This window comes from Venturia canescens, chromosome 8 (assembly GCF_019457755.1).
Source record: "Venturia canescens isolate UGA chromosome 8, ASM1945775v1, whole genome shotgun sequence".
NCBI lineage: Eukaryota > Metazoa > Arthropoda > Insecta > Hymenoptera > Ichneumonidae > Venturia > Venturia canescens.
The window spans coordinates 13,038,993-13,057,860 of record NC_057428.1 but is presented as its reverse complement, the minus strand read 5'-3'; the positions used below and the strand labels follow the sequence as shown (position 1 = coordinate 13,057,860).

Sequence of the window (18,868 nt, the reverse complement as noted above, 5' to 3'; positions counted from 1 at the left end):
AATAATTCTTACGATTTCCATAAATTCATTAAAATTAATGAATTCCGGGTTTTCATTGGAGAATCAGAGATTCCATGTGTCAAAACGTACGTTTTCATATCCTTGGGAATTCCCGTCGTTTGACTTACCGATATTCCGCGGCGAGAGAGTTTTTACGATGCAGTGTACGCTCCTCGTCCGTTCAATTTAGGTTGTCTAAACATAAAGCTACGGTCTTCCACGTCAATTTCACTTTTTGCTTGAACCAACGGTGTTGAACCACCCCCCCGAAAATAGCCTGTGCGCCTCTTCACTCTCGTACATTACAGCCTCAAGACATTTTATATGTAGTGCACACTTGGAGCCATTCTCCATTTAATTTCTACGATGTTTTATAGAGGGCGGGTATGTCGCGGCGTTTTTACACACACACACACACACATAGACACACGATAGATGTCCCGAGGCTCTTGACTTTCTGAAACACGCGAAAGATAGGAAAAGGAAGAGAGAGAGAGAGAGCAAGAACGAAAAAAGCAAATACATCTGGTGAAAAGTTTGCCGCGTTTCCCGTGGACCGGAGCTTTCCTTCTTTTCAACAGTCTTCGTGACTTTTCCGAGCGCCCGGAACACGAGTACATAGATGTGCGCAGTGCATTATGTAAGCGATAAAAACGGGGTTGAGTCGATCCATTCTGCTTGTGCTATTATTTTGATTTCGCATTTTCTTCTTCGTACTATGCCAACAGACGAAACGCGAGCTCATGCAAAGTGCGTTGAATTCTTCTCAGCGTCAGCGAAACCGGGGGCTATAAAAAAGCTCATCGATTCTGTAGTAAAAAGATACAAATATATACGCACACAACGGATATGGAGTGCCGGTGGAAATAATAGAAGAAGAAAAAGAGAAGAAGACACGAAAGCTTGAAATAAAGAGTAACTCGATTCGCCACTTTCTGCCTCGACGTCCCTTCCTCGCGCAAGAAAATTGTTAAAATACACAAAATATATGCGTACACACACAGAGAATCGATCGTCTGCATTTCCTTATATTTCCTTATTTTATTCGCATCTATGTGTGATGTTTGCAAAGAAAACTTGTGACTCGGCATGTTTGTACACACGTCCACATGGTCGAAGCTTAAGACGCGATGACGTTACTGCATTTTGTGCAACAGCGTAGAAACTCGTTATAAAAATTCGTATATCCGTTAATATGCTTGTGTCAAGAAACGCGCGGTAGCGGCTCGACGACGAGCAGATATCAAATATTTATGTACGAGGTATTGATAGCTCGCTTCAACCACAAAGGGAAAAAGGAATGAAAAGAAAAAACTGACGTTGCTTGAAAGAATAAAAGAATAAGAGATATTTTTGTGAGGGGGGAAGCAAAAGAGATGGGACCCTCGTGAGTGTTGCTAGCGGACTGCTGTACAAAGCGATCCAATTAGGAAGTCGAGAGCGAAACAAATCGCTCGATCGATTTTCCTCCTCGTTCCAATTCATTCCTCCAGGATCCTTGCAGTCTGTGGATAAACCGGAGGATCTACCGAGTCCTCTCGACTCTTTTCTGCCCTCCTTTTTTTGCTTCATACGTCCAAAGACGTATACAAGTATCTACCGAGACTCGTTGTTGTTTTTTTCTTCTTTTCACTCGATTTTTCTATCGCGAAACTCTGCTTGAAACTGTACAGAGAGAAAAAATCTCTCGAGAACTAGAGACCTCGTGACCCTGGAACACTTTCTTTTATTCCTATATAATACAGCACGAGAAAACGAATAGTTTTCGATGCAAGAAACATCAGTGCTCCGCTGAGTCTCTGTCCGTATACGGGTCATTCTGGGCTCAGTCAAGCTGCCTCTTCTTACTCTTTTCAACTCTCTCGTATGTTTGGCCCTTCGAGTACACGCCTCACCAACAGTCGTTACCAGCGCTTCTGGTGTCGATTTAACTACGATCTTTTTTCACATTAAAATATTTCGTAAACTTAAAAATCTCAAACTTGAAGTTCGCTGCTATCAGTTCAGTCGAACTTCAAAGAAAAATTGTCCATTTTGTGACAAGAAAAATTTTTGTTTGATTGTTCCTCTTGGAGGGAATTGAAAAAATCCAGAGAAAACGTTTTCGTTGTGCTGGATCGACCCGTATACGCTGCACGATAGAATAGAGTATTGAGTCATAACCGAAGAGTCGCGCCCATGGACTGAAACAGATTCTATATTTCTAGATGCAATCAGATTTCTCATCGCCTCGCTGCTCCATTACACGAACTTCTTTTCGTTTTATTTTTCAGTTTTTCGTATTTTTATTATTAAGTCAGAAAGTAGAACGGATACGGAATACAGTGAGGTACTCAAAAGTTCTCTTTGAAAAGTACACCGTTGATAAGAAGATCATCCGGACAGAAAAATATCAAAAAATATACGCGCAGTGTTCAATTATTTATGGATTTTTCCATCCATTATTGCTTTTCTGTTTTCCCTTATTCAGTTATTATATTTTTATACGTTTCTTCGGCTTATTAGTATTTCATTTAAACGGATATCATTTCACGAGATTGTGGAAGCAATATAATTTCGATGTAAGCTAGTGGAATTTCAGAAGGAATTTCACAAAGCGAGCTTGATTCGTAATATTTCTTGACTAGATTCAACGTCTTCCTTCTAATTGTCCTCAGCGGGTCAGAGTTCATTAGTTTCTCTGTGCTGCCTGCTCAGTCTCTGACCATATTTTCTCTTCTCCCGCCGCGCAGTCAATTGGTCGTGCGTTCAGCTGAAGCGTCTTTTCATTACTTTCGTTCCGTTTTACGTGTATTTCTTTATATTTGTTTATTTCGTATTTTTCAACGGGATTCTACTTTTTCACGAGTTCCAACGTCGACGAGATAAACTTGACAAAACCATTGTGATTCTTATTCCGCGTCTCCGGTCCGTCGTTCGCGCGATATTTCACGAGACTTTAATATTATTTAAAGAAAGAAGAAAAAATAAAAAACAATTTGTTTTTTACACAAAATTTCGTTGGTTGTTTCGCAGTCGTAATTTCTCGCTCGTTCCTTTCCCCGCCTCCCTCACTCCGTTTTAACTTTCCTCTTTCTGCGCCATGGTTTTCGCGTCTCTGTGCCAACAAATGAACGTAGCAAATTGCAGATTTCACGATCTCTGTCGTACAAGACACGAAACTTTCCAACGTTTTACAACATCTCTCGAGTCTTTGCTAACCCTCTTCATACCTTTGCTGCTTTCCACCATTCCTCGGCCCTCCCCGCGTCCTTTCGATCGTCCTTTCCGCCTCTCTCTCGAGCCACTAGATCGAGGCTCCTCAGTAGACCATCTCCTCAATGCTGGTACACTGCAAATGCATAGCGATGCGTGTAGCCTCATCGAATTGCAAGAGGAAGAGAAAGAGAAGAGGGAGAAACTCAGCCGAGCAACTCTTGACGGACTGCAAACGGATGTGCGACTGATGGCGATTGTTTCTACTCCGTACGAAAACGATATGCTGCCGGACGTTGGAAGACGAGTGGGCCGGTTACAAAGTCGAGCATCGTGAATCTACTACAATACACATTGCTCATTTATATACATATAGAACGCACTATAAATAAATGTATACAGATAATGTTCGTGTACAATGTGTGGTGTCTGCTGTACGAGGACGTAACTCGAATCGACCAGCAGCTATCGACTTCGTTCCGCTATTTACCGCGATACGAACATGTTCACGTGTACGAATATAATGCCGTGTACATGCTGCATGAGAAGTGGTTATACGTCAAACACGCACGATTCATCATTCGCTCTAGGCATGACGAGAGGCTTGACGACCCTTGAACCCAACAGAACAATAATCGATCCATCATGTTAACCCGGTTTATTGAGGCTGTGTATTGATGTACCGGCGCGACCTCGATGAAAATATTTAAAAAGTACTTTTCAACGGGACCCGGATCCCCCCCTCATGTTATAAATGCCGCGAAGATAAATGAGAGTGGAGACAAAACGGATAGGTGATACCAGAAATCTGGCAATTATCGGCGTTTCGGTTTTATTTTTATTCCGAAATAACGATTGAGTGCTCGGAAAAACTGATGAAGCGTCCAAACAATTTCATGGAATTTGAATGCAAAAAAAACTGATGGAAAAGAAGCATATATTTTTTCAGTTATTTGTATATTTGTAATCAATAAAGTACGAGGATAATGAACGTCGTTAAAAAAAGCTGGCATTAGAGTGGAAAAAATGGCAGCGACACTCGTGAAGAGTACGTTTTCATTTGAATGAACGATTCGCAATAAACCAACCCATGAGAGACGATTGTCGCATGGCTCATCGAAGAATGTAGCATTGTGAAAACGCTTAGATTATGAAGAAAAGGCGAAAAAAAAAAGAAGTAACGACACCGCACAAACTCTTATACGCGATAAATAATTGTAAAAACGTGCTCGACTCATGCAATGACGTAGTTTCTCTACAAGGCCGCGAGTAATTATATTTTGTAATGACCGACGCGTATGTCAGAGTCCTACAAGCCCAACCCAAGTGTGTGTATATAGCGCTGTGCCTCGCGCGTGGATTACTCATTGAAGAGACGTTCCATTGCCACTACGTGGTCAATGCGGTTGTTGCAGACCCATTGGCATACTCTTGCTTTCGGTCCAGTCATCATCTCGCTCATCGTTATTACAACAATCATCGCGATCCCATCTCTCATGTTGTTCGTTAAGAATTCTCGGCTTTAACGGACCTCGGGTGCTGTACGATCCTCCTTCGTCGCTCGACTAATCACTCGCGCAATATTTATTTGGGTTACTATTACCTTGGCGCATGTTCGCGCCTTTCTCAAGCCTAGGAATTTCTTCGCTGATACTTTCGACTCTCGATTCTATCGAGAAGCACGCTTCAAAGTGTCGCCGAGTTTTCTCGCATCTCATCGTGTGCCGCATATGACATCGCGCATGGAGAAAGGGCAAAAGAAAACTGATGTGACCGAGTTGATCGAGAGCCCTTTCAACTGCGAGATATTTATAATAGGAAAAGATTTCTCCGATGGAATGACCCACTTGGGAATCCTACGCACGTCCATGTTCCTCACATCGACGGGGGATATAATATTCTTAACCATTGTTGCGACGTCCAATCGTATCTAATAAACTATACGAGCCTCCCAACGGACGATAGCTATTTCGTATTTTCCAATCTGGCCCTCCGCAGCACCGCGCATTCGTTCAATGACGTATTCCGCGTGATAAATATTAATGCGAGCTATCGCACGTAAACGAGAGATGTTTATGATTGTATCATTGATCTCCCCGATTGCGTATCGCGACCATAAGCCATCGCTTATCGTGCGGCACTGTCTCTGAGCTTTTATAAGCCGGAAACGTCGTCGAATCACTGATTTAGAATTCTGCGCGTGAACATTAAGTGCCGCTCCAGAAAGTAGATACTTTTTCGAGAGTTTTGAGCGCACTACGAGGCCGCCTGGTATCGCCGGTATATCGTGGCTTTCGTCCTTCCTTTATCCCTCCGTATACCGGCAGCATTCGGGAAATAAACGATGAAAGAAAAACTCGTAGGAATTCAATTTGCCAAGACGTTTGAGCTGCCCCCGCTGCGCCGCTCCCCGTTCGTTCTTCTCCTGCTCGCTCGCCGAATCCAAGTCCTCTTCCGGCCAGGATATACGTAACCCAAACTTTTTCACTATCCCTCAGTTTCTCCGGGACTTGGCGTTTCGCGCACTGCGAGTCTCCAACTTTTTAGCAGAGCTACGAACGTACATCGGAAAAACAGAGAGCGAGGGGGAAGAATATCGAAAAATATGTGGTGCGGAGGATCTATTTTAAAAAACCAACATAAAAATGGAGGAAGATGAAGTGAAACGAGGACGAACGTTGCTCGAATGAAAGGAATATATCTCAAGAGGCATTTCGTGCCAGGTATAAAAAAGAGCCCGAAGCATCTTTTTATCCATCTCGACAATGTGAAGCATGTCAGTTTACCTGACAGCTTATCGTGAACTGTGTTGGGCCGACATAACTCGTAACTCGATTGGATATAGATAATCAAGCCTTTTTCAAGCCTACCATATCGACTTTCTATTCCACTCGTCGATATGCAGTACCTACGGCTCTGTTTCAATGCTCCTGTGTGTCCGTGCGATATGAATGCACGGACACAATACGTATGTGTACTTTATTCCCTTCACCAGCCCTTGTATACGTATCGCGCTCACGTCTCTGCTAAACCTCGCACCCTCTCTCTCTCACAACTCAGGACAGAGTTAGCCGACAACGTGTACAAAGTTGTGTTTCAGCCCCCTAACTCCAATGCCGTGTTTACCGTGTATACCGCGTGCCCGGGAAAACAAGGCAATTCGCAATAGGACGATTGTGCCGAACACACTGGCACAGAGCAACTTCTCTTCGTAACCCTCCGGCTTTGGCTGCAATAGATATACAGAGCCACTTCCTTTATTCCTTGTATCGTCCTCGCTCACGATCGTGCACATACTACTTCCTCCGCTATATTCCCCAGGTAGTGTTCTCTTTTTCGTGTGTACATAGACGTGTGCACTTGTTCCTCGTCATTACTTGACCTATTCGTCCGTTTCCCCTTTCTCTGTATGCTCTTCGCACTCTTTTTCACCTCAGTTCCGCTCGCTCTTCTCCTTTTGAGCTGAAGCTGCCGCTGCTGTTGCCGCACCGAGTTTTCGTAGCGTAACCAACATCGGGGAATCTTCAACACTCGATCGAATCCTCGATGTCCTCTATGGCCCGGTCGGCCTCATTCGTTTGCCCTCTTCTCGACTCCCCTTCCTTCTCTCTTCATCGTTCTCTTCCTGTCTAGGTGCATATACGTCTGAGCCGCCTCCCTCCAGCGCGCCAACGTCCGAGTCTCTTTGATCCTGTGATAGCATCCAACAATTCAAGCATCCGAACACACTCGTATATATTCGAGGGCGAACTCACACTGCCTTATTTCCACTCATTCTAGCTCTATTCGTACTACGTTCATTTAACCGGAACTCGTATCGTGTTATGGCTCCTTCCCTTTCTTTCTCTCTTTCTCACTCCCTCGTCCAGTATACTGTCTTTAGCCAATACTACTTATACGCCTTTTCCCCTCGTATACTTTGAGCTGACTCATTCAAATGACCGTACTGCCTCTCGTAGCAACGATGACGCTTCTGAAAATTTTATTGCCGTCCTGATATCCCTCCTTCATTGACTTCCTCCAATGGCCGATCGATAAATTACGTCTATCGAATGAGAGATACGAGTTTTCGTAGCTTTATCTCGACGGACTAATTGCTCGGTGATGCTAAATTCGCATCCTTCTTTTATGACCTTTGCCTTGGGAACGTGGGCAATATCCATCAAATATCGTATCATATTCCTGAGATATATTCTTTCCAGATTCGTATGTAATAGATAGTTTTCCGATAATCTCGTTACAAAGATTCGATCTAAATGCGGAGAGTATAAAAATCCAATTAAATCGTATTGCTGCGTCGTTGTATTTGTTCAGCAGCTTTACAAAGCATCATATAGAAAGCCACAATTTTACGAATATCCTGTTTGGCGATAATAAAAATGGTCTGCTTCCAATGAAATTAAATGAAATAGCACACGGTTCAAGCCGTACCACAATTCGCTGATTTCCCCATTGATCAATTTCACTTTGACAGTCCAACATGTCTGCCAGCCCATATCATATCATGCCGGCTCGTATAATGGGGTTAACAAACGAGCGATTCATCATGCGCCGATTTTTTTTTTTTTTTCTTTTTTTTTCATTCCGTGACATGGAAGTCATCGGTGGAAAAGAGAATAAAAACGGTCACACATCCCCCAGCGCGTTGATCCTTGTTCATTTTCATTAACCCAGATACGTTCTTGGTTCATTTGCATTCGAAGCCTACCTCGGACATCTTGGAGCTTAGTCATGTTACATTAATGTCGCGTCATCCAAAGTAACTTCGTTAATCCAGCAGGCTAATACACGGGGAATGCCGGAAGATCGATTTCCGGGTAATAGGAGGGCGCGGGTGCGTCACAGTTGCACACGCGATGCGAGAAGGAGCACACCACACGTGCCTGCTGAATTTGTTTCACGAACGCCTCGCTACGGGATTCTATTGGTACTACGCGATCATTCGAGATGCTTCCTCGTGTTGTACCAAGCTGCAACCGCGCGTTGTCGGGGTGGCCAAGTTTGCTGGACAGTTTAGTATCGTGTTTGATTGACGAGATATCAGTATAACCGGCATAGTCGTGACGGTGTACATGTAACGGGGATTACGGGCTGCAAAAGCTTGGACAAGAGAGAATGGGGTGGCAACGGGGCTGTACACACCAAATAGGGCAAGCTCGATGTAACTGTAGCGAGAGCTACGATGAAATGGTATTATTGTAGGACAAGCGTGAAGAAAATCAGACACCCTCGCGTATATGCGTCACAACAATCGTTCACGCTTGATGAATAAACGAGTTGTATGTACACAAAAGCGTTGAATGACTGAGGCATTATTTAACGGAAGGAAAAACAATTGATTATTGGCGGCGTCAAATTTCCGAGGCGTACACACGGACGCAGCAGTCGAGGAATTGAGAGAATGTGACAAAAAATAATGGCAGATACACACGCGTTGTCGGCAGTGTCAAATGAACCGAGCCGGAGAAGGCAAATAATTCTCCGACGAAATGTATCGCCACGTCCGGAAGCTCGGTCCAAAAGAGTGGGTGATTTGGGAGCATTCCCAGAAATCGATACCGCTGATTGGTAGTTTTCCCACTCTTTGGCAATTCTTGTTTGTGTGTTCGTACAGCTCGTTCCATTCACAGAGATGTGCCGATGGCGCCGCGGCTTCTTTTTAGCACGAGTGGGTGAATCAGCGCACATTTAGCGGGCAACGTTGTGAGAGTAGGCCACATCGTCGAGGGGATTGTCGATTCGGTCGAAGCGAATCGCTAGGAAGCAAATTTATACGCTATCGTTCGTTAAACGCATAATGGCGAAGCTTCATATAAAAAGAAAATATACCCCTGACGGTACTTCATCGGGCTTCCCCCCGTCATTACCATCGTTATCGAACACCAGCTGCTGGAATTTTCATATATGGCAACTAGCACACACGTATTCTGTTACTGGAACGAGACGCGAGCTTAGCTAGCGCTCTATCGTGGATGCTTCTGAGCTTGCGAAATTTTTTCAACCCTCGTGAATAATTTATTATATATACGAGAGAATAAACGTCAATAATTTCTAGTCACACAACCAAACTAATTATTCCTTCCGGCGGGAATCCCTCGGAGCCTAATGGAAAATCGATGGGCCTCGAAATGAAGGAGGTTAATGTCTTATTTTTCGTACTTCCACAGCAGCTGATCATGCCTTTTTACTAACGGAGTATAATTCGTGGTTTGGAAAGAGTCGCCGGATTCTACGTGACTTTTGGCGACGTTCGAGAATTTAATCAACGAGGGAAAATCCAAGTATCTTTAGTCTCCTGAAAATAATTTCAGGAGTCCCAAGGAGGAAGTCGCGTTCCTCGGGACTCTCGGTTGGGAAAAGTATGTAGAAGTTTATATGTGTCTCTGGTCTTATCTCGAGTTAGGTTAGGTCAAGCGCTACCGGAAGTTTCGAGGACGAGCCAGCAGGCCAAGGGGGCTCTTAGGAAAAGGGAGCTTGAATTTGTTCTCTCAAAGGGGAGAGAGTTAAGTGAGGAACTGTGCGCAAAACATGTAGCGATGTCTGGGCGAGGCGGAGAATGAAGTAGAGTGGCACAGCACGGTACCAGAGGAAATATCTGCACGGACATGAGCGTCGGGACGACCGCCAACCACGGAGAACAGAGACGATCCTTTTCCCGGCTTTTGGAGGGGTTGTTGCAACTATCCGGGCTCTTGCACTCGCGTGACGACCCGATGACTCACCTTCGGTCTTACTCACTGCCTTTCTGCATCTATACACTACGTTTTAAAGCTTTTTTTTACTTTATCTAACCAAACGATCGTATTTCCTGGCTATTTCGATGCCAGCCCGAAAAATCCTGTCTTGAGCACATGCAGTAAAACGGAGATCTCGAAAATATGATCCCTTTAGCATAGTAAAACGGAATTCTATCTTTCAAATCCGATGTCATATATCCCCCCGCCCACTACGTGATATCACAGTTGCCTGTACACTTGAGAGAGAAGATTTCTTCATTTTCTCTATAACGGAGTTGAGCGTGTCATTCAAGTTCAGCAAATTCGTGTAAATTTCTTTTAAAATATGTATAAGTTACTCCAGATTCGTATTGTTCGGGTCTTCGATGTATTTCATCGTGAAATTACAGAAATTTAATCATCCAAATTGTGTTATTGCAGCGGTCTGCGTGATGATGAAATACGCCACGTTGTGCCGGCTCTTTTTATAATTAATTTATGAAACAACTGCCATCGCTCTATCGCTCATCGGTTTATCGAGAGCCTTCACCGGTCGCTGATGATAGCGACACAGCAACGAAAATGGACAAAATAGAGAAAAGTTCTCTGTAGAAAAAGCACGAGGCATTGACGAGCGTGACGAAAGAAAAATATAAGGGAGCATAAGAAACGTAGTTTTTAGCGCGCAGTTTTGATGCTAATGATTTTTCCTCTTTTGGCGTTTATTTCATCTCTCGGTATGGCGTCGTTGCGAAGCAGATGAGATGTCTCGGTGCACCGCCGCCACTTTGACGATAGAAATGAAGCATCGCGGTTTCGTTGGTTGGATTGTGTGTCATTGGACTCGTCTCTCCTCTTTACGCCTCGGCGTGTTCACACCGTCGCGTTCTTCGCGACCCATTGAGCACGTATGTGGAAGATCTATAACGCGAGCGATACTGAAGAACGAGGCACAATGCTCGAAGCCGATAAAAGGCGAATGGTGGGTGGTGTGCGGTGTGGGTCTCTGTGCATCTCTTCGGGAAACGAGAGACGCTGGTGAAAGGAGATAAAAAGAGTTGAGGGAGGAAGGAAAAAAGCTGAGTAGGAGTGCGAGGCCGGGAGAGAGAGAGAGAGAGAGAGAGAGAGAGAGAGAGAGAGAGAGAGAGAGAGAGGGGGAAAGATAGAAATGTGAAAGAAACACAAAATAAACGAGTGGAAATGTAGAAAAAAGTTCTACGTACGATGCGAGAAAGTGAGGCGAAGATACCTGGGTAATAAAAGAGCAAAAAGGGCCACATGCAGCAGGAAAAGAAAGGGTGAAAAAAGCGGCGAAGCTTCGAGACTCTCGGCGGATAGCGGAGCACACCGGTGCATCATCACTACCTCCATACTACCATCAGCTTCGGTGAAAGATAAGAAAACGCAAAGAAGCGAAACTTTAGAGCGCTCCTCTCCGGCCGGGAGTGAGACGAGGAAGGAATTAGGGACGTATATATACGGCTGTGCCTGGTCTGTTCCGTGCCCCTTTGCCCCTTGACGCGCTTGAGCACGTAACCCATTTAGCACCGATAACGAGGGCCTAAGGGGCTTCCCATGTATAGACCGTCGGACCACCACCCACTCGGTTCTCAATCTCGATTGACTCGCGGAGGGAGATACATTTGTTGGCATTCGTGATCAAATATTGGCTGTTTCGCAGTGATTCGCACATCCCCGAAATCTAGTAGTATTTTACTTGATATTCAAGTTGTAATTGTGCCGAGTGCAACCAGGCAATCATTGAATCCTTTGGACGAAACTCCGTTATCGAATTATCAAATTGGTCACTGTCGACCAGTCGCATAATTGCTACCTCGATATGTTTGACCCAGTTGTGGCTGATAATTCCCAAAAACCTATAATTACACGTTTGATCCGATGCTAAATTCGTCACTTCGCTGCCCCTCAACCACCGCTGTTCTTCCTGTAACTAATCTTACCTCTCAATACGTCTTTAAACTATTTTAGAACAACGCCGAATACCCCAATCCGATTCGCAGTCGGGTTGGCCGTGTGGAATATATAGTTACGATTCACCGGTTTGCTCTCACCCTCTCTAACTTGTCGTTCTCGCAGAAGTTCTCCCCTCTATTTGACGCTTCCTCTCTCTCTCGTCCACTCTCTCTTTCTTTGTCACCGGTTGACCCGAGAACGACAGTATTGAGAAATACCTGCAATGCCCGGACCGTCGCTCCGTGTCGAAGGCAACGCGGGTACGGATGTGAACCAGAGAGAAGCTTTGCCTTCGACTCCACTCTGTCTCGCTTCCGGTAGGGCGGAATCGAAGTAATTTCCAAGGGAACCCGCTTGATTGTCCTCCGAGAAACGAATATCGATTCGTGTGTTCAGGCGAATCGTGCTAGCTCTTTAGATGTGTAGAGTTCTGTATATCCATGTGTATCTTCTATACGTATTTGTTCTCGACTACTTCACCCTTTTACTAGCTATACTCCAAGCCCCGTAATACACGCGCACACTGTACTTGGCCAAGAGAATACACGGGAGAAAGTCGCATACACTCACGTGGGTGACTTTCGCACGAGTTGAGGCGAGCTGAAAACACATAGACTTCGCTTTCCAGCACAAGTTCTAACGGTACTTTTCACTTCTTGAACATACTCTCAGCTCCTCTGTATATACTTGGGTGATATGGGAACACATGAGAGGCGAGTGCCTAGTCGCGGTAGGATGTCGCCCTCTGTTCCCGAAATTACTAACTTTTCAAACTTAATCTTGCCTAACTCGTTCGAAGTGGTTATTCTAAACGAGGCATACATTAACGATCTTCCATACTTCTCCATCTTGAATAAGTGCATTTAATCGTGAACAAAGTATCGCAGTTTATCTTTCTTCGCATTTACGGAGTGGAAAGTATCACGCTGAAATCCAAGCTGAAAGCATCTGCGTTGATCCAAGAACCATCGAATTCACGGATGTGCCCCAGAATCTGCTCAAATAGCAGGTTATATACTGCTCTTCGTAAATCCAAACAGACCCATGCGAGGGTTCTTCTCGTCAGTGTAAAAAGTCCTATTTGAGAGGGAAACACGGAGAGCTCGATCGACCAGAGTTTCACTAGAGTGGCGTGGCCAGCAAAGTGCCACGAGGGATAATTGAAAACGATTCCTCCCCGAGCACCTCACACTCTCCTCCTGCAGCAGCAACCCCTTGCTCTTTTGCCATGTCTATTTTTTTTTTCTTTTTTACTCTCGTTCAAACTGGATACATTCGACCTCTGATACAGCTATCCTTCCTCAACCCTCGTCCTCTTGTTCTCTCTCGCTCTTTTCTCCATGCATTCTACGTGCATTCACCTTCTCTCTTACTATCTGCAATTTTTCGTTTAGTCGCTTTCTCACGGCCGACATAAATTCACCAAACTGACAGGGGTAATATTTTCTTCCTCTCGCTTCATCCAAACCTGCCCCCAACCTTCCATCGCCTTCCGAAGCTCCCTGCAGTTTCCCTCTTTTCCATTTACCTCGGCTTCTGTCTCCGCTGCGAGATACGCCAAGGGGGGCTGTGCTGCGTGGATATATACGGCGACATTCCCACCCGGAAACGGAGCCTGGAAGTGCGAATCCAGCAAAGATGTCACCGCGATGGATAATAATTGAAGGGGACAAGAATCATTTTGCTTAGGCGGTATTCTGATACCGAGAAAGTACACTGCGAAACGCCACGCAACTACGACAGCTCACTCGCATTTTTATTGCTCTCGCAACGTTTATTAGCTAATTTTATTAGCACTCGATTCTCTCGATTAACCTTTGTTACCTTTCGTCCCCTGTATTTTTCATTGCTTGCTCTCCTCACCCGTTCTTAGCATTGACTCCATTTCACCAATTTTCGTGGCCTTTCATCTTAATGAAAATTCACGGAATAACTCAAGACTCCGACATCCCCAAGAGACAGTTAATTATCCCCCGGCTAACTGGCTCCCGCCGTCCCCGAGACCAACCTGAAAGAGAGGAACTAAAGAAATGAATGAAGAAGAAGAAAAAGGAATAATACAGGAGCGCAGGGAGAGTGGGAGAAAGTGCGAGAGGAGAAAAGAGATGTTGAGGAAACGAAGAAAAAAGATGACCGGTCTCCCTGCTCCAGAGTTATGCGTCACGGGGTAGTCTGCAGCTTTTTTAATTTCATACTTTACTTCTCATTCCACGTTAATAACCTACCTCCTTCTTTTTCTTCTCGAACGCCTCACTTCCCTCTTTTTTTATCATGACTTTCAGCCCTCTTGGTCCTCTCCTTCTCGCACTCTCTCCGCCCGACTTTTCCTCCATTTTCTTCTTCTCCGTTTCTCCTCGCCGTCATCGTCCCGCGCACAGAACATTCGTGGCGAGTTTATTCAACGCTTTTAATTTATTCCGCACGCGTTCGAGCGACGAAGCACACCAGCCACTTCACCTCCGGCGGAGATAAAGTTACGGGAAAAAGAGAGATGGAAAATGGAGCTTTCATCCTTGCTGGGCTCTCTTTCGCAAACTAACCTTTTTCTCCGTGTTTTTCACCCCTGCCTCGAGCTTTTATTCATTACATCCATTCTCAAGATTCCTCAATTTCTCAAATAAAATCGGTGTTTCTTTACCAATGCTAATTCGATTTCACTTTCAAATTTTAACACCCTTCAAATTTACCTGTTTAATGATAATTACGGTGTTTTTATATTCAGTACAAACGTTTCAAAATTACTGAGGATCGGTCTGCTTCGCAAATGGGCTTTGACCCAACCGTGGAGAATCTTAAACCAATAATCACGAGCAAGAATTCTTAACGCAGCGAGGAATTTTGATTTAATGCAGAGCTATTTATTCTCGCGATTTCTGGGTCGCATTCTCGTACCTACGTTCAATATTTATTGCCTGCCAAATGCGAGATGAGGGCGAAGCACAGGAATATACTCGGTCTCGAAAAAATTGCCACGTTACAGTTCCACGAAACTCCGTCTATATTCTCGTCGAATTTTATATTTTTAATTCCTCATGACTATATGCATGAGAAAATAGGCGAGATTTAACGCGCTACCGGGAGCGAGCGCGGCGGAATTCAAAGATTCGATTTTCGTTGAATTCAGATTCACAGAATGTTGAACGCGCTGTTTTCTTGTACATAATAAATTGATAAATGTATATTCGAATCACAAATGGAAGTAAGATCACGCGTAGCCAGACAGCGCCACGGGATTGTGTATTTTCTTCGACTTTTTCTCAATCTTCAGATAGAGCGAGTCTTTCCGAGAAGTGCGGAAGATATTTCAAATCGAATAAATATTTAGTGAGTCAGGTATGTTCCGTTGCCGGTACGCTGCAAAACACTTCGTATCCTCAGAGTACACGATGTTCTTTGCCATTTCTGTGGATTCTTCAAGTTTCCGCTATATTCTCGAATGCGTTTTTATCATATTTTTATTCGTCCTTTTGCTCTTCGTAAAAGAATATTCTGGAAGGTAACTTTCTGAATCGAAAAATTTTCGACGTTTGCGAGCGCTCGTATACCGAGTCAATATTCTGACCCAAAGACATTCACCGGTGACCGCCGATTCGCCACTTTAAGTTTGTATCGACCTGGCGAGTGACAAAAATGGCGATTTTTTCATGGGCTCAGTCGGGAGGAAGAAGGAATAAAAAAAAAGCCTGTGAAAAAGCTGGCTTCGTTTCGATTCGATTACTTTCGGCGAGCACTTTGAGCGAGGAAATTCGATAACGTGAATAAATCACGAGCGTGCCGCACCCTCACTATGAAGTTAAATAAATGATGGGATACATGAAGGGAGAATTCAATTAAGTACTGAAAGAGTGACCATCTTTTATCTCAGCAATTGCTGTATCGCCGGTGCTACGAAGTATGAATAAAAAAATAGAAGAAAATAAAGTAAAAATTGCTACTGTACCCGTAAAACCCATACATTACAACGTCACAACCAACCTCTGTGTATATAGAAACGCCTTGCGCTACGCCGGTCGATTTACGATCGAATCGTGACGCGATACACACGCTCACCCCATTGAATCATGCTTTTTTTCTTCTTTCAACTATAGCTTTTATCTCAATTTTTGTTTTTTTTTCCTACTGTTACAGGTGAAGTGATTGGCCAACGTTTTCTAGGCAACGAGAGTCACGTGGAACACTTCAAGCTGCTCGAACGAGCCTCTACGTTTTTCCTGATTGGCGCAAGGTAAATTAAATTATCCATTAAAAGTCCTATAAATTCACAAAATATCAGATTTTTTTCTATACACCCCGAGCATCGTGGAAAATCGACTCTCAACATGTGCAAAATCTCAACTATATCGATCTGCTCTCGTCGTGTCAAAATGGAATGAAACGTTTTTTTTTTTTTTTTTTTTTTTTATTTTTATAAATAGCCGCTTATATCGATCGATTTCTCATTCACTGGAAGACAGATATGAAGAACTTTCGCAAGCAGCTTTTGAATCCGAACATCCCTCTCGTTATCTCGGAGTTGAATGAAAAATTCATCAATCGTAATTAACGTCGTTAACTTTGAGGTCGGACCTTTCGAGCCGGTGGTATATGTTTTTGAAAAGCTTTGCAAAAAAGTCGATTCGAAAAAAAGGAATTGAGATGAAAAAATACGAAAAATGCTCGGTAAATATAAAAAATTACAAACTTTAGAGAATCGGGGGTCAAGTCCTTGAGGAAAAAAAAACGGAATTTGCGATTTATTTGGAGGGTGCACAGTTCCACAGGACATGCAACTCGAAAGGCACGCCGGCCGGATCTCATATATTTTGTTTTTATTTAATTTCATGCCGAGGTTCATCAAAATATAAGTTTGTTTTATCCTTCCTCGAGGCCAAAATCGCTCGGTCCAAGATCTCGTAAGTTTTATCTCCGAGTCTGGGATCGAGATGGCTTTGCATCACGTGGCTCGATGGGCTAAGCCGCATATAGGAGTTACGCCCTTTTCGAGATCGTTTATATATTCGTAGGTCAGCAAGCGAGAATTTTCAGAGTGGTAAGAGAGCCACACGTTTCGTGGCAAGTACGGTGTCAGGGGCTTCTTCGTCGTTTTTTTCCTTTTTTTTTTATTCCGCAAACTTCTTCAACCAACTCTTCTCGAGATATTGCTATGCTCCCCTAGACAGCGAAGCTCCTCGAGCTATCTTTACCGAGCTTCCAGGCTTTGCTTGCCCCCGGCCATACCGCATCACTGCCTCACGGCACTGTTCAAGTCTAAAAGAAAATTGGATACTAGCCTCTTCGTCTACATCATTTTGGCATGCAAATTTTCATAGCATGCGCCAAGCCGCAGACTTTCCATTCCTGTCCTGCTTGCGTCGACGAAACACCAACGGACGAGACCGCGTCATACGTCTTTGTGTATTCTTCTCTTCTCTTATTCAACTGACTAAACTCATTTACGTTGCCTAAACTTGTCTCGCTCCGACAAAGATATTTCACACTCTCTCATATCGAATTGGAAAAATCTGTGACCTAATGTGGGAAAAAAAATCTTTGATTGTTCAGATCAAATAAAAGAAATTCGACCGAATAATTTTAGCATCCGTTTGCTTTTGGGGCTTCTCAATGAAAGTTTCAACGAGACTGCGATGGGGATTTGATTATCGAACCTGCAGCCAATCTGTTTGTTGCTTCAAAAATCGTTATCGATTTTTGCAGGTTAACCTGCAAATTTCGGGAACTTTTTGTCTTACAACGAGTGAAAAAGTAAATTGCATTTTTTCCAACATCAACACTTACTTCGTAAGAATATTGTTTTCGGAATATTACGGTGCTAAATTTGTTAGTAGAGCATAAGAGACTTGGTTCAGCTGTTAATATTTCAGCCTTAGTATATTACGACACTTTGTTACTTGTTCCGGCGCGTTGAAAGTTTCTACATTAGCACTGAAAAGTTGAGAAGTTGGAAGTTTGAAACTTTTATAGGCCCCCGAGGATTGGAGGCTACACTGGTGAACGTTTACGGAAGCGTGTGAAGTAAATGCAACATGAAGCGTTAAGGCGCATGTGCATGTCAATTCTTGTCCTCTCTAACGCCGATCGCCATTGGCTCGTGCGATTCAGAGGGGGAAACGACTATTGAGAGAAAAACTTTCGGTGTTAGGGATAGATATAGTTAATAGGTATAAAGATAGAGAGAACGGGAGACGCAGAGATAGAGTGATTAATAAAGAGACAAAGATAGATATAGAAGCGAAGTAAGAAAAAGATAGTGAGAGAGGGATAGAAAGAAATAGAGAGATAGAAAGATAGATAGATATCGGGAGTTAGAGGGATAACAAAATAGAACGAATTAAGAGATACAAAAATCGAAAGATAGAGAGAGATGGAAAGAAAGAGAGAGAGAGAGAGGGAGACAGACAGACAGTGAAAGAGAGAGAGAGGGAGAGAAAGAGAAAGATAGAGAGACGGCGAGAGAGAGAGAGAAAGAGAGAGAGAAAGAGAGAGAGAGGGACAGAGAGAGAGAGAGAGAGAGACGGTGAGAGAGAGAGAGACGGTGAGCGAGAGAGACGGTGAGAGATGGTAGGTAGTGGTAAGGTGACAGAAAAAGATAGAGAGAAAGGGAAATGCAAAGATGGAAAAAGAGAAATGAAGTGACGAAGAGAGATAACAAAGCGAAGTTAGAAAGAGATAGTTAGAGTGGGATAGAAAAAGATAGAAATTTAGAAAGATAGATAGATATATAGAGGAATAACGAAATAGAGCGAATTGATACATAGAGAAATGGAAAGATGGAGAGAGATGGAGAGAGACAGCGAAAAAGAGTGAGAAAGAGAGAGGTTCGAGGGATTGAATAAATAAGCCGTTAAAATAATGATCGTGTTTGAAAATGAAATTTTAATGATGGTACATTTGTTTAACATATAATATGTAAAAAATTAATTGCAATGTACGAGAGTTTCTTTGCCGTTAAAATAATCCTTCAATTTTTCTAATGCTCGGTGTCA

At 43.6% G+C, this 18,868-nt stretch overlaps 1 protein-coding gene and 1 long non-coding RNA gene across 3 annotated transcripts in view; one reads left to right on the top strand and one right to left on the bottom strand.

Annotated features, from left to right (window-relative positions):
* LOC122414942 (semaphorin-1A-like) overlaps window positions 1–18,868 on the top strand; it is a 223,032-nt gene that overhangs the window by 139,592 nt on the left and 64,572 nt on the right. For both annotated transcript variants that reach the window (XM_043426638.1, XM_043426637.1), the window contains exon 3: window positions 16,014–16,110. In XM_043426638.1, the coding sequence (XP_043282573.1) occupies window positions 16,014–16,110 (97 nt within the window). The remainder of the gene's footprint in view (window positions 1–16,013; window positions 16,111–18,868) is intronic.
* On the bottom strand, window positions 2,243–3,836 carry LOC122414948 (uncharacterized). Its single transcript, XR_006261837.1, has 3 exons — window positions 3,613–3,836; window positions 3,213–3,537; window positions 2,243–3,097 (listed from the first exon to the last, which is right to left on the bottom strand). It is a non-coding gene; the product is annotated as an uncharacterized lncRNA (long non-coding RNA).